The sequence below is a fragment of the Rhododendron vialii genome, chromosome 8a (assembly GCF_030253575.1).
Source record: "Rhododendron vialii isolate Sample 1 chromosome 8a, ASM3025357v1".
NCBI classification, from domain to species: Eukaryota; Viridiplantae; Streptophyta; class Magnoliopsida; order Ericales; family Ericaceae; genus Rhododendron; species Rhododendron vialii.
Genome location: NC_080564.1, coordinates 15,825,598 through 15,852,369, shown reverse-complemented (window position 1 = coordinate 15,852,369; position 26,772 = coordinate 15,825,598). Strand labels below are relative to the sequence as shown.

Here is a 26,772-nt window from a genome sequence, read left to right as displayed (position 1 = left end):
GAGAAGATGGGGGGTGGCTACCAAATCAGCATTTAACTGAAAAAATGACCCATGATAGCAATTCCCATTACCAATTTGAACAAATTTAGATGGTAAAAGTCTATTTGGATAAGAAAGAAAAGTTTAGGTGTAAAAGTGAAGTTTTTTAAAGTTTGATCAAAGTTTGGGGGGTTTATTGGAAATTTTCCCGTGTAAATCTTCTCTACAGCAGACTGACCTAGGGTTTTGCGGAGACGGTGGTGAAGAAGAGAAATGGCGAGTAGAAGCGACGACTACCGCTTCCTTCAGTTAGTAGACGCCATGGCTTCGATCAATCAGAAAGTGAATCTCATCGGAGTCGTCGTCGAGACGAGTATCCCGAAACAGTCAAAGGGCACTGGTATCTCTCTCTCTCTCTCTCTCTCTCTCTCCCCGCATTATGAATCATGAAGTAAGGTTGTTTTCGACATTGAGGACTCTGCTGGATCTTCTACTCTGTCTAGCATTTATCCTTTTGGCTTTTTATAACTTAAACGGAAATGAGGTGCAGGTTTACTCAAATTAAGCAAAAGTATGCAAGTGATGTTGAGCTTGGAGGGAAGTGCCCGAAATATTGCACAATGATGTTGGGAAATTATTAGAACGTTGAAATTGTAAAACCGCAGTTGAGAGAAAAGCCCAACAATGTAGCAAGAGGAATAAAGAGTCTAATGGACAACCTTGGCGTTATCATTAGTCCTCACAACTGTCACGAGTCGCAATTAATTCAAAGGGAAATATGAGGAAACAGAGATTGTGTTTTGATGGCCTAGGTTGAACTTACATTTTACCAAGCTTGATGAATCTTTTGCCTAGAAACTGAATTTCAATGTCTGTTCAATTGTTTTGCAGCAATCTCTGCTATAGACCTTGCATAACATCAAATAGTTAGTGCAATGAATGAGAAAGTATTATCTTCATGTGTGGATGAAGTACATTGTCACAGTCTTCCATGTATATGGTTTGCTTGCAATTTCTCTTTAAGTTGTTGTCTGAAAAGCTGTGTTTTTTTTTCCCCTTCTTTGTATAGGTTAGGAAAGTTTGTTGGATAAACTTAGCCAGGGAAAACATGTTTCAGAACCAAAGCTTACTATAATGTGATGGATTGGAGATAATGGTTTCGAATTTGAAATCAGTCTACCTTTCATGAAGTGGGGAAAAGATGCAGTGAAGTGGAATAATTCAGTTGCTATCTTTAACATTACAGTTAATATTTTTTGTTTCTTTTCAAATCTCTTTGCCACCTTTTTTTTTTTTTAATCTATCTATTTCCATTTGTCGGGTGAAGGTCAATGTAATAGATGCACGGAAGTTTGTCTGCGGGGTTGAGTGAAGTGAATCAACAGAGGATTCAAGAACAAAGGTGATAGGGTGGTGGCATGTGAATCTCAATTGCTTTAGGAATGTGATGATCGATTCGGTGCTGATCAGGTGGTGGGAGACAAAGTGGGAATGCATGGAGATTAGAGGAATCCTTAAGGCTCCATTCACATGCCAAGAATTTGAGTGGGGAAATTGTTCCAATAAAATTTTAGTGAAGTGAGTTAAAATATGGTAGTTTGATATGTTGGGAACAACTATAAAATGCTATGCATTTTGCAGAACAAACTTTGAGGAAAAACTAATCGTTGTCATCAATGTGCTAGTATCGCAATGCGCTAGTCGGGCGGAAGAGGTGCCTAGCTCCTAGGTTGACTAGTTGGGGACTAGAGATTAGTTTGTTGTCATATTTTTTTTAAAATATCTCCCATCCTTCCCGTAAGTTCGTTGTTGCAAGAATCACCCAACATGAAGGTGCTTCTGTACCCTTGAGACGGGATCGCACTCCTAAGGGAGATGGGAGCGGGACAAAGATGGAGAAAGATGATCAACACTGAAACTCAGATCTTCCATTATCGTTTGATCTTCTTCCCCTGTTTTTTCTATTTTGCAGAGAGAGAGAGAGTGGAATATAATGAGAAATAGGATAGGGTGGGTGGAGGCCCTGGTTGAGAGAGAGAGAGAGAGCGGGGGGGGGGGGGGGGTTGTGTGGCTGTAGATGTTAAAAACGATGTAGGCATTAAACACAACCTTTTAACTTTTCAACTTTAGATATTAGTCTTAAATCACCTGAGTATATTAATTCTATTTGAGTCTAGAATGAATAACCTAAAGAAGATGGGAGAGGAAATTTGAATTCCCATATTAACTACTACCAACTAAATTGCGAGAAAAAATAACGTAAAAAATTTTATTGTTTATTTCTACGTATTAATGTTTCAAGTTAACTGCAATTCTTATTTTGATTATATTTTCATGCTTTAGAGGTATGTAAAGTATATAAGTAGTCGCTCCCGACCTTGGGAGCTTCTAGGTACATTTGCTTCCGCTTCGTGCAACTAAGAGTTTGCGCTAGAAATGACATAAGACTAAGAAGAAAAGAATTAAGAGTAAAGCAGCCACTAAAAGAGTAAGTACTAGTAACTAGTAACAAACAACTAGTCAATTACAAAGTTGGAAACAAAATGAAATTCATTACTTAACACATAATTGTGCATGAGAGAGAGAGAGAGAGAGAGAGAGAGAGAGAGAGAGAGAGAGAGAGAGAGAGAGAGAGAGAGAGAGAGAGAGAGAGATGTTAGCTAGGGTTTTAATCATCAATATGTTAGCTAGAGAGGTGAACAAATTACGTATATTGGAATATGATACATAGTTTGTTTTTGTTAAAATTAGTTGACCCTTGTATATCTTAGTATTACACATTTAGCCCGGAAGCTTTTAAAAATTACAAAATCGACTCGTCGAAGAGTCGCCGCCTTACCGACGAATCCCTGTGTAGTCGATTAATCCGACTCATTCCCGACTAATACACAAAATGCTTCATCTATGAAGGACGGGTGTTTGTAAAATGCCCTCATACACGTACTTTTAACCTACCGGGTACCGGTAGTGTTTTAAAAATTGGAATTAATTGGCAATTAATCGCTGGCGGGGCCTATCCGACTAGGTCTAACTAATTTCTACGCGCCGAATACTAATTGCTATACTCTGATTAATTGCCGATTACTAGGCTTTGAAGCTCGAAAGTGGCCGACTGCCCGACTGGCCCTTAGTGACTTTTAGAACATTGGGTACCGGTAGTTTGCATGTAATTCTAAAGTTGTATAGGGTACACGAAAGACGTACTGAAAATTTTCATGGTAATTTTAAAAAGATGGTGTATTGAAAATGTAACGACTCGTGCCAGCTGATTTGCTAACCATTCTCCTAACCACGCGACTCAAAAGGTTAACCTCATGTTAGCTTGTGGGCGTTTCCATATATAATACACTAACTTTTCCTCACCCATCGATGTGGGATTGGGGCTTTACAATCTCCCCACCTTAGGATGCAACGTCCTCGTTGCATTGGCCCAGCAACCTTTCCCCTCGTTGAACCCACCCTATGGCTAAGAGTCCCGCCTCGGGAATGAGAGAAACATAAAAAGTGGTTTATAAGGTAAAGACCCACTAACTACTATTAATTTGAGGTTAACCTTTTAAGCCACGTGGTTAGGCAAATGGTTAGCAAGTCAACTAGCGCAGGTCATTACAATTGGTATCAAAGCACAACCCCGGGCTACATGGTTGGGGCCACCTCTAGAATTTTGTACAAGCACACTGATGTGCTGTACAGAACTAAGTGCCACACTATGACCACCAAGGGAAAGTTGCTGGGCCAATGCAATGAGGACGTTGGAACCAAGATGGGGGGATTGTGATATCCCTACATCGGCAACAAAAGAGAAACGGAAATGGTATATAAGTGTTTCCGACCAGCTACTGTATAACTCGAAGTTATCCTTTTGAGTCGCGTGGTTAGACGAATGGTTAGCATGTCAGCTGGCATGGGTTGTTACAAAAAATTTTCTTTCACGTTTGCCATACCCGAGAAGTACCTCAGTATATATCAAAGAGATGAAGCTAAGTTGAAAAACTTCCTTATTCTCTGCTTAGGATGTTTGTACTATAACTGTTTTCATCTGTAGGTTCTTTATTATAATTGCGTTAAAATCTGATTTGCACCTAAAGTTTGGCATTAAACTATTATTATTTGAGGTTGGATTCCAAATAGCCCAAGTCTTTTAGCTATTTCCTTTATTTGAAGTGTAATTATTACGTGTAATACACCGCTCTAAATCAAATAATACGTTTGTTAGAGCCCTATCCTAGCTGTATCCATGCCCTACAATTTTAGGTTTCCCTGTATCAATGTACCAGTACCCGTACTCATACTCGTACTCGTACCCGTGCAAAAGCTTTTTAGTGCCTAATCAATGCGTGGACCCTAGACCCTAGGCGTTGGGGACCGTCTTGGCCAACTTTTAGAATGGGATGTTCAAGACTTGAGTCCCACAACTTTCTTGCTAACTGAACAAATAAAAAATGAAGGTAATCTTATCATTATTCTACTTTCCTTTCCTTTCCCAACAATTTAACTGGGTCTAAGTGAATTTCTGAGAAGTGGGGGAAAGTAGATTTGGGAAGGAAATGAAAGGGTTTTGTAGACACCCCCTCGGACTTGCGTCTCCACACAGTGATCGTGCTACTTGTTTAATTGATTTAGACCAAAACTATGGATACCCCCATGGCTAGAAGTATCACCACATAGTGATAGCCGTACTTGCATTGAGTCGTTATTTAGTTTTAATTAAGAAAACTAAGAAAACAAGGAAGAATTCTGGAATCGGAAGCCAAATGTACGGGAAGGGGAAGGTGTTAGGCACCCCTCATCGCCCAGCTCGTGGCTGGCCCATAATCATTCAACATGAACTTAATTATTATTTTATTTAATTCCACATATAAATTGATTATTTAAGACTGTAAACAATAAATGTGGTGATTAAACAGAAGTAGGAACCACACGGGAAAGGGGAAGGGGATGCCATGCAAAATAATCAAGAAAACAAATAAAGCAAAACTGTCCCAGTAAATTGATCTGCCAGTCGAAGAATGCATCTGTTGGGTTTGATATACTGGCCGAATAGTGTTCTTCCTCACGCAAGAAATGAAATTACAGAAACTGATAGAACAACGTTAGAATTTGAAATACAAATATTCAATGAACCAAAGGCCAATTGGCCTCACCACCTTGATCTCTCAGTATCTTGTTTGCTCGGATTAAGGGTGATTTGTTGAGATTGGTTCACGAAACCCTAAGAACTAAGTGGGTTCTTTGGGGTTTGATCGCTCAGGTTGTGGCTGGCCATATGGAGTTAGGGTTTTTACTTTTTATAGAGGGTGGATGAGAGATGAATTCGGCTGAGTATCAATGCAGAAGGTGATGTATGTAATGTGTATTTCAGAACCCTAAAGCTCTATATTTATAGGCTTATGGGTGACTCACTCCGACCAATCAAATTGCACAATACAACATGGAAGCTTAGGGCTACAAGACCTCCACAAGGAAACTCTAACCGTGGCCCCGAAGAAAAGCTATTTGGCTGCTAGGGTTTGACTTCGGATCAAACACACACAAAACTGTCCAGAATTCCTGAGAAATCGATTTGGCAGCCAACAGAAAGATGTGCTGGCCAAGGGATTGATCTCACGGGGAGGTTTTAACTACAAAGGTTCCACTGGAGAAGAAATGAAGTGGTGGCTCGTAGAACGATCTAGCGGCCGACAAAAGGATTCGTCTTGGAAACTAGATTTTTGACTTATGGGCTTTCTAATGGCCTACAAGGATCCATAAAACTCTTAAGGCTTATATGAAGTCAATCACAAAAATTACACAACTTGCTCATCATTGGGACGGTCCCAAAGGTGGGCCCTGAAATATCTATTGAGCCAAATTGGGGTGTCTATAGGTTTGTGTACTTTGTGGGTCTTAAAAGATAAGGACTTGGATTTATATAGCAATGCGAGGTCGGGTAGATGGCAATGAGTGGAGTAGGAGGTGAGGGAAATAGCTATTGATGACAATAGGTCTTCTGGGATCTGGGTGCAAGACGCAAGATGGAGTGCTAGTGTTGTCAGAAAACGAGAAAATAACAAAAATAGACAAATTATATAAAGTAGGAATTAGCAGGAATGAAAGCAAATTGTAGTTAAGATATGAAATTTTAAGATGATAAATCTTTGAAAGTATCTAGATTCAAAAAGTCAATTAGTCGTCATGATTATACTCCCATTTTTCATTTCCCCATGTACACCAGTTCTAGTGCGTTTCATTTCCAATTAGCAAAGTTGTCAAACTCAAGTATATGAACCTATAAATCATAATTTGTATGAATGAGTGACCCAAAAACCAATATCTATGTGTCATGTGAGCAGTATAGACCAAACTAGACCAAAACCCAAAACTAGCCCCAAACCATAATCGAAGATGCAAAACTAGTTCCAAAGACCCATTTCTAGTGAGTATTACAGATCAAAACATGAAGTGAAGTCAAAGGAGAAGAGAGAGATTCAAATCAGTGATTTGGAAAGCGCGCTCCTCGCGTGCCATGGCGCTGAGGCGAGGGGTATGCACCTCAGTTATAGGCGCTTAAGCGCAGATCACAAAGGCGAGGTCAAGGCGATGAAGCGCGCGCCTTGTGGTTTCCCAGTCAATTAAGCCCAAAAAACAATCTCAACCCTTCATCTATGATGCATACAGATTATGGGTGATGCGCTGAATAATTTCCTTGAGTGTAAATCAACCTCTAGGGTTGAGATCGATCGACACAAGTCACTGAACAACAGCGTTACAGCAGACCTAGCTCCTCCTCCTCCTCTCCTTCTCCTTCTTCTTCTCTCAGCATTCTCTCAGCATTACAACAGAAACTACAGAGTATGGTATTTATTTTTTGCCCTTCTTCTCTCACATCTCTTCTCCTTCTTCTCTCACGTCTCTGTTTCTTCTTCTTCTCTCAGCATTACAACAGAAACTACAGAGTATGGTATTTATTTTTTGCCCTTCTTCTCTCACATCTCTTCTCCTTCTTCTCTCACGTCTCTGTTTCTTCTTCTCCTCTCAGCATTACAACAGAAACTACAAAGTATGGTATTTATTTTTTACGTGCAGCTTTACCTGCTGCCATTTTATTTTTATTTTTATTTCAAATTTTGTTTCCAGCTCCCTGTTTACAGTTTATGGTATTTTTCGTTTTGTTCATTGTAGATGACATCTGAAAATAATAATAAAATGACCCTAGTTGCAAGTATTGCATAAGGGTTCATATACAAAATTCTACCAAGTTGAAATGTAATTTTTGTTTAGTGTTTGGTGGTTCCGTTTAACCATTGAAATATTATGTTTTATGACATTTGAAAATTTTATAAGTGTTTGTTTGTGTTGAAAATTTGTTCTAATAAATTGCGCCTCACTACCAAGCCAAAAAAAAAAAAAATTTGCGCTTCGCGTCAATAAAGCGCACTCCTCACCTTGCGCCTTGCGCTAAAGCTCTAGGGGTCCTTGGCGCCTTGGTGCGCCTTTCACCATTTAAAACACTGAATCAAATAATGATTGGACGAAAATCGGAGGAGGAGAAATAGAAGGAGGTGGAGTGATTTACAAATTTGGAGGTGTCATGGGGCAAGTGGCTGACTTTTGGTATTTACGCGTTTAGCTCTAAGTGCTAGCATCTTTTTTAATTTTCATTGCAATTTGGGAAGAGGCTCGCACCTTGTGCACCCAACCCCCAAAACCATAGGCGTGCATCTATTCCATCTGATGTGCGCCTTGTCATTATTGTCTTTCCCAGCCTTTATCCACGCACAAGCACTGCATCTTGATGAGCCTCACACCTAGGTGCCCTTTCAAAACTATGGTGGGGGAGGGTTCCAGGATTTAGGAGGAGGGAGCTTGGGCTTTTGCTAAGTAAAGTTGGCATGGAATCAACTGTAGAGATTGTGTTATGGTTGGAGTGCTATGAAGATGGTTCAATTTTAGAATTTTTTCTAGTGACTTAGAGTGGAGGAGAACAATCTGTTGGCAAAAATTGTTGGAGGAATTGCATCAGGTATGTTGGTGGTGGAGCAATTGTGCAGACTTTCTCCTTGTGGTAATATTTCCTTGGTCAGATGGCAATGATATAGTAGGTGGTGCACCATGTTTAATTCCAATGGTAATTGTGCTGTATTCCAATGGTACCACGTTTTGGAGCAGGTGATGCACCATGTTTAATACCCATTCGATATGATTCGGTGGGTAATCGATACAAATAGGCTGTTTGAATCGAAAATAGCTGCGAATTGGTGATCCGAATCGGTGAATCGAATCAGTGAATCGTTTGATTCACTTGAAATTTCCGAAATTCATTTCTTACTCTTGTTTTGCTTCTTTTGTTGTTTGAAAAGGGTTCAAACTATTTTTTTAAGGTCTTAGTATTGTTATATGTCATCTTTTGTCTATTTTATATGGATAGATAATAAGAAAAGGAGATTTATTATGGGAGTGAATCTAAAATGAGGAAGATAAAGGGCATATAACAACCCTATAGACCTTCTAAGGGTTTGTTTTGTACTTATATATAACTCTTTTGTACAAAAAGAACCTTAAGTAGGATTTACGAATCATCATCTCTTGGTAGTTGCAATCGAAGCAACTTACCTAATACTCCACGTTATTATGAAATCATCATTTAGAAGAAGGTTTTTATTGATTTTGGCCTAAATCTTTCATTTGTAGTATATATTGTTGTTGCCCAATCAATAAGCATAGTTTCTATGCATTATAGAAGTCATGACAGAATCAGAGCGATTCACGATTCGATTCGATTCATGATTCAAAAAATGACCATTTCGATTCTCGATTCATTTCACGATTTGACAACTATGCCCATACCATGTACCGAAATAATCGGAGTTTAGGTGAAATGATATAAACTTTTGAGGATCGTCTTATATGGAAAGTAGTTGTGCCTTATGCTAATAATTGAATTGGTCTAGGTCAATCATCCTCATAGTCCACAGGCCGTAAAAAAAAATAGAAAGAAAACTCACAGCCCACAGTTCTTTGGCGTTGCTTTCCTTTCCTTTTCAAAACTTAAAGGTGTTTGGATAGTAATCCCTCCGTCCCAATTTGTTTGTCCACTTTTTGACTTTTTGATTGTCCCAAAATGTTTGTCTATTTTGAAAAGTTAGTGAGTGAAATTCTATATAATTCCTTTTTTGCCCCTTTTTGAATTTTAGAAACAAATTTAAAAAGTCGAGGGACCTTCCGTCGTAGAACTTGGTGAACCTGGCATATTTTTTCCCAACCTTCTGTGGGTCTTGCTTCTCTTATGATTTTTTTCTACTTTCTGTAGTTTAGTGGGGGTTCGAGCTAAGAATAGTACACTTTTTGCCTAGTAGTTTATGGGAAGTTAAAACTTACATGAGTAAAGATTTTGTTCCCTTAAAAAAGTTGCTTTCCGAAAAATGGACAAACAAGTTGGGAAGGAGGGAGTAACATTTTGGAACAATATTATCATTGGCGATGATGACAAAAAGGCCTGACTTACATCTGCTTCCAAATGGTTGTAGCAGATTGGTGAAACATATCCTAAGGAATATGCTGAGCCAGTTGTTTGATTTGGACATGTCTGTAGTCGCTGATCTTATTTTGGGTTTTGGTGCAATTATTTGCTTCTTGTTCTTGTAGAGCTCACTAAAAGGTTGATGCTAGCACAAATGAAACCACATAAAAGAAATATACTAACACTAATCGCGATTTTATTTCTTTATGTTGAGAAAATAAGAAAATAATTTTTATGGATATTTTATTATTATTTGTTCTTTCGATTTGTAAAATATAAAGTAATACGTCAAAAAAATTCAATTCAATACAGTACATATCTCCATATTCGCACTCTAAAATGCATCCATAATCCATATACATGTATCCCCAATTTTTATGTTAGGTATTAGGTGCCTAGATATACACCCGCACCCGATTCCTTGTAACATAGAAGTATTCAAGCCTCGGCATAGAGTATCGTATTGAATATAAACGCAGCAGCTTTAGCAAACACTTTAGTTAATATACAGCCCCATGTTAGCCCAATTACCTAAGAAACTAAGAGGGCAACCATGGCTAATAAAGACTTTGAAGCCCAATAAAATAATTTGTTTTAGCTGAACCCGATAAATTAGTAATAGATACATAATCGTATGCATACCAACATTGTACACACACACACAGAGTTGATACCAGATTACCAGGCGATTGAAGTTGATACAACACAAAATCATGGGTGATTGGTGTGCAACATCAAAATCGAAAACAAGTATTCACTAATTTGTGTGATTTGGCTGAGGCTTAGTCGAACTGAGATTTGGCTTAATTTCCTTTTAATCCTCCTGTCCCTTTGAAAATAGAAGCACCTGACACATCCCGTGTCGTGTGGGTACTTTACCAAAATTTGGGGGATCCATGTAACACAACCAATTGGCTATATTTAGGAAAGGGAATTGTTCGAATGTACCTTCAATTGATGCAGCTGCGGAGATCACCACAAAGAGAGTGAATTACGGGTAGAGAGATAATGGATCACAGCGCATGTGGGCAATAAAGATCGAGTCTGAGTGAATTTAGTTGGCTTTGTGTGTGAGTGAGTTTGAATGAATTTTGATTGGCCCCTCAAAATCTCTGCTACTTTGGGAGTCTGTTGTAGAAAGGGAGGTGATTCCTCCATGGGGCAAGAGGGTTGTGTTGTTTGGGATTGGGAGGATAGTGTTGGAGAAGAAGATGAGAAGGGTAGTGCTGTCATTTTATAACAAAAATTTCTTCTGTTCAGTTTTTTTTTCCATTTCCAATCTCAAAATAGGCGGTGTGTTGTACATCTCTCGTCAGTTTGGATGGAAAATGTAATGGTAGCACTTTACTCCAAAACCATAGGGAGGCAAATTGGTCATTAGTAAAGCTCAGGGAGGTCATTTGCCAAAAGGCTCAACCATAGGGAGGTAATCCGTACTTTGCCCTTGTTTTTATCTTCTAGAAAGTTATAGATTGTTGCAAGATTGTCCACAATGATGAAATGATTTTGAGGCAATTCATTGGCTAAGTTGGAAGCGTGCTAAATTGAAATCACTCAATTCATTGAATCTGGTTGCTTGTGTTAATAATTTTGGATCTCCTTTCTTCCTTTCTTTCCCCCCCTCCTCTTCTCTATAGGTTATGATTTGTCTTCCTTGTAATGAATGTATAGTGAATAATGGAGCATGGATTGTGGTATGCATGTGAGAAGTAGGAGGGACAAAAGGTTCCAGCACTGTAAATCTGCTAGATAATGTCCTGTTTTTCTCTACTTCGACACCTACCTTAGAGGAATTCTCCCGACTCTTGGACCTCCCGCATGACCGCAACAAGTTGGAGGATCATTGATTAAATACTAGAGTTTATAACTGGTTTCCAATTGCTGTTCAGGGTCAGCTTAATTGGAGTTATCAAGTTCTGATGCTTCCTTTTTGCAGATTGTTTTTGTACCATTAAAATTGTTGATGAATCATATTCAAGTCCTGGGATTTCAGTCAATATTTTTGCTCAAAATATGGAGACACTCCCTCATGTTGAGTCAGCAGGAGATATAATTCAGCTTTCTCACGTGCAGGTATTACGTGCTAGCTAATGCTTTCAAGTTCTGTGTATCGGTCCGTTTCAAATGAGGTGGTCCTCATTTTAGTTAAAATATGGACCTCCCCATTTCTCCCCTCTACCGATTGAATTTCGATGATCCGAGCCGCTCAATGTGATCAGAATGTGATTTTAAGGGTATCCGCGAGAAATTAGCAAAAAAAATGACCGGGAAGGGCTTCATACGAACAGTTTTTTATTAAATGGTTGCAAAAAAACTGCTCAAATCAAGCCCTTATTGGTCATTTTTTTTCTCATTTTTTGCGAGTACCCTTAAAATCACGTTCTGAACACATTGAGCAGCTCGGATCATCGAAATTCGATTGGGAAAGGGGAGTCCGCATTTTAAGAGGTCCTTATTTGAAACATTGTGTGTGTGTGTGTGTGTGTGTGTGTGTGTTTATATATATCTATAGATATATATATATATATATATATATATATATATATATATATATATATATATATATATATATATATATATATCGGGGCGGTTCTGGGGACCCTTAAACACCCCCCCCCCAAAGTTCCCGATCGAATTTTGATGATTTGAGCCGCTCAATATAATAAGAACGTGATTTTAAGGGTGCCCGTGAGAAATCAGCAAAAAAAATGACCGGGAAGGGTTTCATCCGAACAGTTTTTTATTGAACTTTGTTGAACGGTTCAATAAAAAACTACTCAAATCAAGCCCTTCCCGATTAGTTTTTTTGCCAGTTTCTCGCAAACACCCTTAAAATCACGTTCTAAACACATTGAGCGGCTCGGATCATCAAAATTTGATCGGGAACTATGAGATTAAGATTTGGAGGGTTTTTTTAAGGGTCCCCGGAACCGTCCCGTATATATATATTGAGAGTTATGTATGGCTGCTGGTAATTCCACAGATTGCTTTTTTTGCTTTCCTTTGACACATTTACACTCCTTTACAAAATCACACTCTCCCAATTAGGAATGGCAACGGGGCGGATTGTGACAGATATTGCCATATTCGTACCCGAAACCATGATCCCACCCAATTCCACCCCGATAACCGAACAGGGAGAGGAGAGTTGACCGATAACATTTACTAATGTGGCTGCTCTTTTGTTTGCCGATTTTATGTTTTCACTTGTCTGTTGCGCTGGTAAGCCGTTGATCTTTGGGCTTCCTTTCAATTCATTTATGGATCTATTTTGCTGAATTTTTTGGAAAACTGGGTTTATTTTATTTTTCGAATTGATCTATACATAAACCAGCGTGCATACTTGATTGCAACCTTTTGAATTGCGAATTTCATTTTGAAGTTGGGTTTGTTTAGAAGGCTACCGTGGCTGATCTGTGGGATGCAATTCATAAGTGAGTCGGATATGCTCGTAGTGTTTATGAATCTGTTAGATATGAACCAAAGCTTCAATGTTAGATGAAATGGGTATCTTTGGTACGGAGTATTGTTAAATAATGCTCAAAAGTTTAAGATCTGTTTGCTGGTTTTGGGTTTTGATTGGAGGCTGTTTGTCGAGGGGAGAAAGAGAAGGATTAGAGTGGGTGGGTGTATGAAATGCAACAAGCATATTTTCGTCCGATTTATGGATGAGGGGGTTGAGCACAAACGGGTCTGAGACAGAAGGGTGTCACTTGGGTAATGGGGAGTAGTTGAGGGTCTGTATGGGCGATTTTAAATGTAAGGGGTCTCCGTGAGACAAACTAATAGTTGAGGGGGTGTTTATGTACTTTTGCCTATTGTAATTTTACTGTTTCAGTTCGGGTTGTGTATGGTTCGGGTATTAGACAAACCATAAATGAACCAAACACGAACGGATATTTCTTATCCTTCACCAAACCCGTACCAGTGGGAAAAACTTCGGTTGCTGTTTGGGTACCCATTGGCTTGGTTTAAATTGCCATCCCTACTCCCTATCCCTTCAACAATTCCTTTTTGGTTGGCAGAGAGCTAATAATTTAGGTTTTGACGTCTGTAGTTATCCAACTAAGCAACTTGTCATCTTAGTTCTCCCTCTTAGAATTTCATGGGATTTGACATCAAAGCTCGTCTAATTTATCAGGACATGCTAAATGTCCTTTTGGCCCACTAGGACTCATCTTTTTCAATTTTTGGGCACTTTTCATTCTAGACTTTTCTTATTTAAAAAAGAGATTTTGTAGAAAGCTAGGCTTTTAAATTGCCAAACCTTAGTTGCAGGGCGCTTCCAAAATGGGTGCGCTCTCAATATGGGAGCTCAAATCAGTGCTCCCTTCTTGCTCCCATCGAGACCGGAGCTTGCTCCTTAAATAAGATAGGAGCTTCCACACTAATCTCAAGGAAGAAATTCGGACTTCATTTTGCAAACATATGCAAGAAAGAAGAAAAAGAGAGAAAAGAAGTTACAGAGATTTATAACTCTCGTCTTGTATTTGACTTGTCTATTTGTTTAGTCCATAAATTTGATATAAAACCTATATTGGGCTGTCTTTTTTCACTCTTGTTTATGCATAATAAATACTTATATACACGCTCCTTTTGGCACTGCACACTTAGGATCCTCTACATACCCCCGCTCCCGCTTCTGCTCTTGCTCCTGTTCCCGCTTTGTGCAATTAAGTGCCAGACCTCTGTTCTTCTTTACTTGGTTTATATCTTGATTTTCTTTGCAATAATTATTGCAAATTTGTTAAAGAGCGTGAAATGGGATGCTGCCAACACAAATATAGCATATACGTGGATAACTATAACTCAAGACGAAGAGAGGCATACAAGGGATGTGCACAGGTTGGTTTCGACGTGTTATTAAAAAATAATCTCAACCAACCTGTACTTGGCAGGTTACATATTTTCCCACCCTTAACCAATCCACACAGCCTCAAAACCGATAGGTTGGTTGGGCGTTTAGCCCTGTAGCTGCGGAATAAGGCGGGTTGGGCTGATGACAAATTTTCTAAAGCAAAAAAAGAACTTAACATGAGAGATTGGAAAAACTAGAGTACAAGATTGACAAGGGTCATTTGAACAAGAGCAACAAACAAGTTTAGATTACTGGATTTCAAAGAGCAAGTTTAACAGCAAAATCAGACCAGATTTCAAAAGTTTGACAACAATGTGCATTGTACTCTTCAACACAAATATATAGCGTGTGGGGTTGAGTTCATGGCGGATTGAGAGGATTTAATCTGCAGTCAACCCTACCCACCACCACAGCTTTCCACCCGCCCAACCCAACCTTTCATCCTCCCCATCCACAGATGGCAGATACAGTTGGCAGGTATTTTGCACAGGAACATTGAATAAAAGAAAGTCTTAGAGCTCCTTACATACGATCATTTTCAAGTATTGACAAGGTATTGTGAAGGATGAAGATCCTGAAGTTCTATGAATCACAAAGATAATGAAAACTCTCGACCATACCTAAGTACCCAACTATGCATCAAATACCCACTACTCAAGGCCATTCAACTCTTGAAAGGTCCTCGTCTTACATACCGTTCATAACATCCACATGAAGCGTACAAGAACTAAAAGGCATGCTTTCTGTTTTTGTGCCTACCCTTCCCTCTATCGGAAACACAAGTCCTCTAGTCATAACAAACCCTGACATGTCTCTTACCATCTCACAATGAATCAGCAACCGAAAAAACTGGCACCCATCACACTTGCGCTGCATGTATGGTGGCGATAGGGAAGATTTATCACTTCTTAAAAAGGTTATCAACTGTCGAGATCTTCTCATGGACTACATTCCACACATAAGAACCTACATTAAAAGCATCCTACACATACTCAATTGTCACCCCTTGTTCTCCGGCTGCCCTACTCTTTTATAATAGGGGTAAAGAACAGACACCTTTTGATTAGCCTCCTCCTTTTGAAATAAGGTAATGAACAGACATCTCCCCGTGGAGTCATGGGAGTGGTTCCCTGCCAAAATTTGGTGCCAAATCTGGTCTTACTCAGGATTCATAACTTCTTCAATGTAAATATGTTTGCAGGACTCTCATAGTGATCCAACTCCAACCATACAGCATGAAGGGCATGAAAAATGAAAATAGACTGCAATGGACGAGTCCCACTGATAGTGTTATTATTTTGGCTGATTATCATGCTTGAGCTGTTCCTTGGCCAATTGAAATGTTTTAAGTCTTAAGGTTCCAATTGCGTATGGTATTATTAGCAACCACTTTTGATGTTTTAAGTCCTAGGGTTCCAATTAGCAACCACTATTGATGTCAACTGATGGATGTTGGGGATCCACCTTTTGCCGCTTTTGTGAAGGACCTTTGTGTCTCAGTAGTGGAGTTGTTGTCAAGTGGTAGACACCATGTACTCCGATGCATTTAACATGCGATCAAACCTTACTAACTTCAACTAACAAGTCTGACTTTCACCGAGCAATATAAAAAAAGGACCTTTGTGTCTCTGCTCTTGTGCGTGTCTGACCGGCAAAACGCCTTCAAATCTTTTGGTGTCATGGATTTTGTTTGGCATGTTCCATTAATACACATAGCGAAGGTGTCTTAGGGGGTGTTCCGGTTTCTGGAAAAAGGAACTTTTAGAAAATGAAGATAATTTCAAGCTCAAAAATCATGTGTTTACGCAAATAATTTTCTTACGAATATGGATCTTGTTTGATAGATCTCATTGAAATCTTTTAAAGAGTGCAAAAAAATTAAAAAATTATTTCCATTTTCATTATATTTGAGCTTGAAATTACCTTGTTTTTTAAAAAGAAGGTTTAAAAAGAAAGCAGAATGGCACCTAAGCCAATATTAGATGGAAGCACACTAATCTATACTTGGCATGTTTTCCTGCAGATGAAAACTCATGGACGGGAAGTATACGCACTTTTTAACAAAAAGTTCTCTTCATTTGCTCTATTTGAAGGGAATTACAGTGCAAACTTTGCTCCTTACCAGTTATCTCCAAACTTTCGGCCCAGAGACCAAGACAAGAAGTTCATAGTGGTCCTAAGAAAGTGGTCCATCGACTATCTTGATAGAGGTATTTGGGAAGTTAAATTTAGTTATTGCAACTGGACTGTTTGGGAAGTTGTACTTTAGAAGGTTTGAGTGAGAATCATTTGCTGTATGCGGATGACATTTGTGTGTGACATTCTGTTGAAGGACAATGTATACATAGTAACTTTGGTTCTCTCTCTCTCTCTCTCTCTCTCTCTCTCTCTCTCTCTCTCTTAAACCCCACAAACCTAATGCTTCTCCTCCAAAAATTTGGATGAGTTGATAGTCCGTTATCCTGCACGGGATAAGGTGCCCCATAGGCCTTTGAGTTAGTAACCCATAAATTTGGATGATTTAATGACTCGAGAAGTTACCCAGGATTAGTACTAGTGTTCTAAAAGTCGCTAGGCGCTAGTTGGGTGGAAGGCGCCTAAAGGCTGACTAGCTCCCTAGGCACCCAACTAGTAGGCTCTTAGGCCGATTTTTATCTAGGCATCGGACCCTGCCTAGCGCCTAAGTGCCATCTAGTCGGCCGCCTAGACCGATTTTTAGAACAAGATTGGTACACAACCTTTGATGAGTTAGACTCACGGAGTTGGACTTGGACCCTCGGTTTTATGTGCTCGTATTTTTGGCTATTTGAGTTGAAGTATTTGACTTCTGATATATTTGAAGGACTTGATTTATTTTGGTACTTACCGATTTATGATTTTTTATTAGTAAATTTTTTGAACTGACATTTATAATTATGTTGAGTAAGTAAATTTTTGGAGTTAAACGGAATGGGTTCAATGGGAACCAACAAAATTTTTTGCATTTGAAGACGTGTTTACTTGCATATTTGAGTTTCTAGTAAATCTATGTGGATGGTCGTCCTCACCCCTACGTTACAGGTTCGAAGGCCAAGGACAAGCTTCGATGCACTCGGTGGTGGTACTATCTTTTGGATTTAGATGACTTGTTCAAGTTATTCTTTTTGTTAGGGCTTGAAGGTCATATTTTGATAACGTGTATATTTTACCTCGGGCATAATGATACTCTTAGCAACATCTTGATTTTTTTTTTTTTTGACAGATGAATGAAGGAGCTTGTTTTTTTAAGTTTTGTTGGTATAAATTTATGTTATGTTGCAGTGCCTTGGTGGCTAAGTGGAATCTTTGGTGAATTCGAAAGTGGTTCACTTTGTCTGTTCTTTTAGTTTTAGTTGAACTTACATTTCATGGCATGAAGGGGAAAAAAGAGGTTTCTATTACTGTGATTTGTTAAACAATGTTTCAATAGCATCTCATGATTTTTGGTGAGTTTAGAAATGGCTTTTAGAGTACTAAAGTGGAATCTTATGAAAATAGGTCCAAGCTGTCCAGAAAATTCTGCATTTTCTCTTGAAGAGCTATCCTTTCAAGTTCGTTTTGAATTCATTCTTGGGATTTTTACATAGTCTAGCCCTATGTGTTAGCTTTCTTTGGTAATAAAATAGGCCTTATTTGCTCTTAAACTCATGTCCGTGTGTCCATTTTCTCAAAACTGGTCATTTCTCGACCAGCTTGCCTTGTTGCTATTGTACCTTGAGTTCTGCATTGAACTTTTTAGCAAGGTTGGTGGCATTTGAAACTGATTCATTATACTTGGTTTCTTAAAATTTTCAAGACGTTTGGACTTGTATCTTGGTTTGTATGAATTTTAAAAGTTAGTACGATAGTGCATGATTTTCTGAAGAAATGACATGTTTTGCACTTTTTTGGTTTTTAGGTAATGACGTGTTCACAGCTGGTTCTAAGCTATTTATGTTGTAAAAAGAACGTGTTTATGATATTTCTCCTTTTTGTGTTGTAAAAAGAACGTGATTTTGAGATTTCTCCTTTTGTGAATAATGAATGTGCTTTCATTTTGACTTGCACATAGATCATCGGTAATTACATGTAGATATATGACGTTGTACCCAAAACAAAGATAGAGCATAAAACCTTTTTTTTTTTGTGCGTGCGTCATTGTAGAATAAATATTTTGGTAGGTAGGTTCTTTAATATAATGACATTAATCTATTAAATAAGTTTGGCGTTAAACTGTTATTTCATGTTGGATTCTTAATTTCCTGATTCATTATAACTATTTAATTTATCTAAGTGCAATTATTAAATGTAAAACATTGCTCCAAATTATAAGCAAGCATATAAAACAGCCATACTTTTGCCATGTTGGTACCCTACATTTCAAGGAAATGATTGATCCATTATCTCTATAAATGGTCTGTGATAACGAACAGCAAACTTTTACCTTTATTTCAAAATACGAAGGAATGGAAATGAGTACTCCATTGAGTAGTGTTTTATTCCATTTCCCTTTGCATTCTATTCCCACTCTCATTCTCTTCCAGCGAACCAAACATAGTCACAGAAGAGTCCATCTAACATAGGTGAGAACTTGATGGACTTTGTGACCGTGGATTCATACCCGACACGGGATGAATTGTCCACTTGCAAGGAGGGAACATGAGATTGCTATATAATATGAGCCCATTCCTGAACTTCTTACCTTTTGGGGAGTGCTGGTCTGACAACGTGATTAACTACTTGGCAGTTGGCACAATTTCATACTCAGATAGATTATAGTGCTTTTGTAATTGAATGGTTAAAAGAGGTGCAGTTAATCTAAACATAGTATGAAATGTGTTTTTAATTGATTAGATGGGTATTGCATTACCTTTCTACTCTGTCTAACCATGCTTCTTGTTCAATTTGTTTCCTCAGTAGACGCAAATGAATTCTTATCATTGAAAGAGATCAGGGTGGGAAAACGCCTAAATTTGATGTGCAAGGTTAGTTGATTAGGTTTCGATATTACATAATTCATCTTGGTAGTTAATTTGACTGCCAATTAAAGCAAATTAGGTATTTTTCCTCTCTCAATAATTTTTATTTATTTCTAATACCGATTTTCAGGAACAGTGATTGTTCTTGATCTTTTTATTTTCCCTTGTTAAGGTTCTTCATAGCTATGAAGTTCTAAAAAATGAGTGGGTGATATTCATTTGGGATGGAACTGATGCTCCACCAGTTACTATTCAATCAAAGTGAGTATTTATTGAATTAACTTGTACTATCGACAGCTTAAGGTTTTGATTGCAGAAAACTAACGCAGCAATTTGCTTTTTAATGCTTTTTGAATTTCCAACGGATTAAAATTGTGAACCTGTCTAAGATAGGGTTGTGCACGGGTCATGTCAGGTCGGGTTTGGACTGTACCCGCCACCCGACCCGACCATGTCAGGTTGGAAATTTCCTGAACCGAAGCCGAACCGAGTACCTAGAAGAACTGTCTGAAAACCGATTCTTTTTGTCGGTTCGGGTCGGTCGGATCTGTTGGGTTGGACCAATGGAGACAGAAAATGCAAATTGGAGGAAGGAGGACATGAAAACGCAGAAAATCTATTCCTCTTGCTGCAATAAAGTCAAGCAAACGCAGATCCGAGGAAGAAAGACAAGAAAATGCAGAAAACATACCGGACGGCTTGAGTCTGGACGCCGGACGGTGTGCATCTGGTGGAGGGAGAGAGAGAGGGGGGGGGGGGGGGGGGGGGGTTGGTGTGGACTGGACGGTGTGCGGTGGCAGCGAGTCGGCAGCATCAGATCTGGAGTGGAGGACCGTGGAGCATGGGGGTGTGCTGTGAGCCTGTGACGGTTGGCTGCCTTTGGCGTTTTGAAAAAGTGAGAGAATTGGGGTTATTATGTATATATATGTGTATTATGCATGTATATATAATATGGTCGGGTTGGACCCGACGGGTTATCTGGGTACAGTCCTGGACCCGAACCTAAAATCAAAAAAGTTGTATATTCCAACCCATACCCGTCAGAAACAGTTGGTCGAAACCGCCCGAACCCCTTCGGGTCGGGTCGGGTCGGGTTGGCGAACCGCGGGTATTTTGCTTACCCCTAGTCTAAGATATTGTGTTCTCATATGTATGTGTTGGGAAATGAACTGTGGTTCTTCTTTTGTTAAGCATCATATGTATGAGTTCCATTCAAGAGTATGTGTATGTGTGTCATTGCCAAACACTAGCGTGAAATGCTTGTTCTTCCTCCTTTTGTCTCTTCCTCTTTCTTTTGCGCAAAAAACTGCATTTTTTTCAGTTGTTTTTTCAAATCTTTAAAACGTCCCTATAAGCACTAAACATATATCCCTAGTGAAGCTCTCACTACCTAACCTTCAACCACAAACTCTAACCTCGCCTTCAATTCGTCGGTTATCTTTTCGCTGAAATCTTAGGGACCATTCAAGCCAAAGTTTAGTCCTTTCCATCTCCAACCCAAGGCCGAATCCACTGAAGTCTACCCATTGGCAGCTTTATCCTAAGTTTCCTTAGCTGTTGGACACTAGCTTAGCTCTCCTCTCTCTGGGTTCAGGAGCTTAAATGATTAGTAGGTTGGATCGGGAGTGAATTTTAGTAGAATTACCATTTTTCAATAACCATACTTTTGTAATCCCTGGTGTCTTCATATTCTTGCACTTTGTTGAATGATCTTCAAGGCAGTCGCATTGGATAAATTAGGTCTTTGGCAGTGCTACTCTTGATCAGGAGATAAGACATTGTGGCAGTTTACTGTATGTACTTTCTGGATTGTATGCATGTGCCAAAACTGATTACTGCCATATTACAATGCTGTAACTCCAGATTCTTTGTTGGTTTTCTAACATGTCCAGAGTGAACAAAGTTCCACGTTTTCTCATCAAGGAAATGCATGTTAACTAATCACCCAAAAAAAGAAAAAAAGAAAAGCATGTTAATTCGAGGAGATTTATTGTTACCTATGTTCTGTGGACTCTTCTAAATGTATTAGGTACCCGTGTTGGATACCTGACGCTGTAGGGGTTTGTCTGTCACACATACCAAATTTATGCACTCGGATCCTTCACTTTTTACGTCATTTGGAGGGAGAAGCTCGTGGCTACCAAAGAAAAATTTCCGACCTTCACATTGGTGAAAAATAGAAATGTCTTAGTTATTATCATTTGATTTTAAGTTTGTTTCCGAATTATATAAGTTGAACAAAATACAACTTAAATAAGTGACTAGGACGTGCCCTACAGAACTATTGGAGACATCCCAGTACCATACGGTATGACGCGTGGAAATGCACCTGCACCATATAGTCCATGTTAGAGCAAGGACAAAAAGTGATCCTTCCCTTTTTCCTTGTCCATCTTTAAAATTAGGATGTCCCACAATGCGTGTTCAATCAGCTGTGAAAAGTCCAAGTGTAAAACTTTTAGTTCTCCTACACTATCCCTTTGTGGACGCTTCTGTAGTGGAGAAGGATGGGCAACATTGGTACCCGGTACATTTTGGTTTTAATTGGGCTGTGTTTAGTACATGTCCCACTAAAAATTTGGGACTCTCAAAAGGAACTAATCTTAAGGTATTAAGGGAGTATTTAAAACGTATTAAGGACCTAGGTAGCATATATCCCATATTTCAAATCTGGTTATGTTTTGGTAGTTTGGTACTTCTGTTAGGGCTTACTGGCAGAACAGCAGGCTGCTGCTGCTGCTGCACCAGTAATGTTTCATCGGTGAAAGGAGGTTATGTGCTTTGTTTCAATAGTTTGATTTTTATCAGGCTGTGCTCATTTGAGCTTGTAATGAATAAAGAAACTTTTGGGAAGGTTTCATTGTTTGCAAATCTGAAATCTGTGTTCAAAAGAACGATCTTCTTGCCCACCATGTGCACTCTGGATATTGAAAATGTTGTATTCATGTAGCTTTGCTGCTATTTGTGAACTACAGGCTAGATGACGAAATGGAGAACTCGCTACCGTTACGGTTTGAACCATTTCCCTTGTCAAGGGATGTTTTATGTGCATTCCCAGCTGTTGGAACTGTGTTGAGGGTTATGGCTGATCAAGGCAATGAGAAGCTTGGCCTTCACTTGCTAAAACGTGGTAGATGGGTGAAATTTGTTAATATGGTCTTTGAACTTCATGGTGGACTGTGGCATGGTTTGCTGATGCCCTCTACTAAACTCCGATACTTGCCCAATGATGACCCTCTCGTGCTGCAGTCGCAAAGGTCATTGCTGCTTTTGGTAAAGGCAAAATCATGTATTCTGACTACATTGCTCGTTTTATCAAAATTTAGTCAGTATGTTTCAACCATGTAATTGCAGGAATTATGAGGAGCGGTTGTCATCAAAATGGGCACGTATGCCTTTGTCGAGCTTTCCATGGTGTTCTCATATAACAGGTTTTAACGTGTTTTTTATTGACGGTGAATAACTTTTTTCTACTGTCTGGGTGTGAGTTTCTGTGTGGGACTTCTCGAATTGAACTAATATATATATATATATATATATATATATATATATATATATATATATATATATATATATATATGCTCACATTTAGGGTTTTTTGTGTTTACAGAGACTTATTATGAGGATGTGCCTTTCGTTACCTTGATGACTGTTCTCACTGATCCAGAGGTATCGTGTCTGATGAAATTTAATTTTTCGTTTTGTCCCCTACTGCCAGATTTAGCAGAAAGAGAGGCATTTGCCAAGATAGGTGTCAATTGCATATATAAGAGAGGGAACTCAACAGTCCCCTGGTTTGTTTTTTGTTTGCTTGTGGTTTTAAATATTTCTAAAAGCCATATGAACTTAATCTGCCGGAACCCAACCCCACCTTTATACAAATGGAGTATCAAACTCCTCCATAGGATTTGAACCCATATAACTTCACACGACGAAGTGGAGCTAGTGCGCCACTGGATCAACTGATTCAACTGGTCCTCTACTTTGAGGCATTTTTCGTACTTTTTTTTTGCGCTGATTATACTCTTTTTGGTTTTTTGTTGTACATCTGTTTTAGGAGATTTATACTATAGGTTGGCAACACTAGCATATTCAGCTTTTGTGTGGTATAGACAGGAATTTAATTTTGGTTCACGCCAGTAGACGAAATGGTCATCTGCTTTGAGGAATTTTTAAACTCATTTCTTACAGTGATTACAAATAATTTTCAAAACTGAAACCCAATCAAAGCCACTATTGTTTTACTTTTCTTTGAGGAGAGACTTGTGCTATATGTTGGCTACACTGCTATATACATCTTTTCTTTTGAAATAGTTACTAGACAGGAATTTCCATTTGGCTCTTCAGGCACTTTCTTTGAGCCATTTTCATTCACAAGTCTTCGTTGGTTATACTTGTTATGGCTTGTTTTAATTCTTCTGAAATATGATCCATGCTAAAAGATGAAAATGGTGTTAGGTATGCCTGTTCGTTGAAAAATTAATGAGAAAATTACCTCTAAGGATAGAAAAGTGCATGTCAATTTCCATTAAGAATGAACTCAGTTTTTATTTACCTCTAATGACGATCACATTATGAAGATTATCCTTTTACCCTTCAATAAATACAATTTCATACTTTATTTTTTTTCTTCCTATTATAGGGTAAGGTAGAGTACCCTAGGGCTAGGGTACCCTACCTTATCCTAGCCTTACCCTAGAGCTAGGGTGCCCTAGGGTTTAGGCACTTTCATAGGGTTTTAGAGTGCACTTTTCTATTATAGGGTTTTAGTATTTAGGCACTTTCATAGGGTTTAGGGTTTTAGGCACTTTCATAGGGTACCTTAGGGTTTAGGTTTAGGCACGTTTTAGTGGTTTAGGCACTTTTATAGGGGCAATTTTGAAAAAATATTCCAGAAATACTTAACGGTGCATTTCCGTTTTTTTCTGAATCTACACGTAAAAACCCCATAGTTAATCTGGTGGAACTTCTTAGGTGTCAAGGAAGTATCAGGCTGATGTTTTCAGTTGTTGAGGGAGGTTTAGGTGATGGTGGCAAATTACAGTCATCCACTTGTAGTGGTGACAATGGCAGTGAGATGGAATAAGGAATTTTTGCTTCAGATGTCAGTTTGTCTTGTCTTCAAATTGAGAACATCTCTTCTCTTTATAATTGTGTTTGTATTTTGCCGTCTACCTTTTACTTCAGCACTTTTGTTTTCCTTCGATTTCTGGTACAGGTAGATATCCTTCCGATGACAAAGTTCATTACTTTTAGCCTTCATATTTGAATATTTGGGCTCGCTTGTCTCCAACTCTTTTTTCTGTTCTTTTCTTGGTGTTTGGATTTCCTTTGGGAATTTGTCAGTTGTGTTCTAAATTGATTTCTGAACGAAGCCAACCTGTTTATCAGCCAAACTGGGGTGGGTTTTTGTCTGTCTGAAACTCTGGATACTCTGACTTAAATGAAATGCAACAAGACTTTGATTTTATTTCACATGTTCGAGATTATGATCAATATGATATATTGTGTATCAAATATAGTAGGGTGAAGTATCAATACATGTTAAAAATTCAGAGTGTAGGTTAGAAGTGAGTGTGAGCAAATTGGAATGAATTATTAGATTTTAATGGAAAGTTCATTATTATTATTATTATTATTATTCATTTTAAGTTACTCAGCAGATGAATGTTCTGTTAGGTTTTCTATTTAAGTTCTGGATTTGAAAGCAACTTTAATTTCAGCAACCTAATGTCACCTCTATGTTTCATCTCCGTGAATCTTTACTCAATAGGTAACGGCTAAATTCAGGTGTGTGGTACGGGTCATTGGAGTGTGTCCATGGAAAGCTGAGGACTTTCGCTCCCCCACAGGGACATATAGAATTAGGCTGACTCTAGAAGATCCAACTGCCCGAATTCATGCTTTTGTATATGCAGAAGATGGTGTAAGCACTCTTATTGTTGAACGCTCTACAAAAATCGAATGTCCCAAAAGTTCATTTGGATTTCATATTTCTATCATTTACACTCCTTATGCTTTGAACTTTGTTGTGGCTGTTTTTCTTTATGCACAGTCCTATTTAGTTGATTTTTTCGATTGTTTCTGTTATGTTAAATAAATCTAACGTTCTCTTGACTGTGCCAGAATCACAAGTCAAAATCACTGGTGTTTTAATGTCATGTTTCAGTTGAAACATTTGGCATTCAAGAGATCCTTTTTGCTGAAACACTTGGTACTACTTCATCGACTAAATACGTGGTTAATGACCTACACAAATTCGTTGGATTAGATTGGTTTTACTAGGTACAAATGTTTTAGGCTTTTAGCAAATATATGAACTTTCAAGAATAACTAAGAAATTACTGTGCCTTGGAGCCACTCCTTAGTATTTGGTGGTTTTAAATCTTTTCTTGCTTTATAACATTTAGGAGTCTCTTTTAGAATGATTTAGAAAAAAACATTTGGTGCTTTTTTATGAGAAAATGGAAGGCCACTACATTCTCCTATGGAATTCATGTAGATGCAATTTTCTTTCCTTTGATGTGGGATACTGTCTTCATTAATATTGTTTCTTACATGATAGGAGGAGTTTTTTGGTGGCTATTCAGCCGTTGATGTATTAACCAGGAAGATGAGCAAATTGCTCGGAATTACCGGAAGTGGTGACGGCACAGAAATTACAGGTATCCCCAGAAATCCACCATGGGTGCAGTGTTGCATAAAATCGTATTACCTTGATAAGAGTGATGTTTGGGGAAGCAGGAATTATCGTATCTTCGCCACTAAGGTAGTTGAGTGAAGCTGCCGTTATCGCTGTTAGTGTATTATACGGTGCTTGTTTGTAGTTTATTAAAAATCTCTACACCAGATATAAGCTGCTGCACTGGAAGTCGAATAGATTCGAAGTTTGCTATGCCGTATGAACAAAAACAATTGCTTTTTTGTCTGTTTAGGCAATTTCTTAGAACTTGTATTGTCATTGCCTGTGTTGATTCTTTTTTTATTTACCAAATTTGCTGTGTCATATCAATGACTAACTCAGAGTAGAGGAGTACGTTTTTCTGTTAAATGTATGTGCAGACTCTGCAAATATTATGATCTTGAAATCAATGAGAGAGATTTTTGTGTAGTTTGGTTAAATAACTGGGTGGATATCTCACTAAAATAATTAAGTCTGCAATTTTTTTTTCCAGCTAAAGTCCACAAGTCTAATTTGTTGCATCACTACATAATGAATGAAAATTGGTTAAAACAGGGGTCATTGGGTGAAATACGTCCCCATTTATTGTTTTAGTGACCCCTTTCACTTTGTCAACCAAATAAAATTGTTCTTCCTTTGATTACACTCTGATACATAATAGATATATTTTGTTATGGTGGGGAGTGAAAACATCAACGCAGCAGAGAACCAACCACGTGATTCAAAACCCTACTTATGAGGGTGAATATCTTGCCTCAGCGCCATTAAAGAGCGGGCC

At 38.5% G+C, this 26,772-nt stretch overlaps 1 protein-coding gene and 1 non-coding gene across 7 annotated transcripts; both read left to right on the top strand.

The window, feature by feature from the left end:
* The first annotated feature begins 177 nt into the window (after positions 1 to 177).
* LOC131336006 (protection of telomeres protein 1b) lies at positions 178 to 26,434 on the top strand. Of its 6 annotated transcripts, XM_058371613.1 has the most exons (11): positions 180 to 379; positions 11,415 to 11,551; positions 16,360 to 16,546; positions 19,251 to 19,318; positions 19,485 to 19,573; positions 22,288 to 22,569; positions 22,667 to 22,743; positions 22,923 to 22,981; positions 25,086 to 25,238; positions 25,482 to 25,597; positions 25,878 to 26,016. In XM_058371613.1, the coding sequence occupies exons 1-10, from the start codon at positions 253 to 255 to the stop codon at positions 25,581 to 25,583; spliced, it is 1,281 nt and encodes a 426-aa protein (XP_058227596.1). In that variant the 5' UTR covers positions 180 to 252; the 3' UTR covers positions 25,584 to 25,597; positions 25,878 to 26,016. The 6 variants fall into 6 exon arrangements, 4 of the variants coding, with proteins under 4 accessions (XP_058227596.1, XP_058227595.1, XP_058227594.1 ...); XM_058371612.1 differs by lacking the exon at positions 25,482 to 25,597 and having other exon boundaries at positions 183 to 379; positions 19,254 to 19,318; positions 25,878 to 26,434; XM_058371611.1 differs by lacking the exon at positions 25,482 to 25,597 and having other exon boundaries at positions 184 to 379; positions 25,878 to 26,434.
* LOC131299324 (small nucleolar RNA snoR113) lies at positions 9,434 to 9,525 on the top strand. The gene has a single exon (XR_009190707.1). It is a non-coding gene; the product is annotated as a small nucleolar RNA snoR113 (small nucleolar RNA).
* Positions 26,435 to 26,772: the final 338 nt, after the last annotated feature.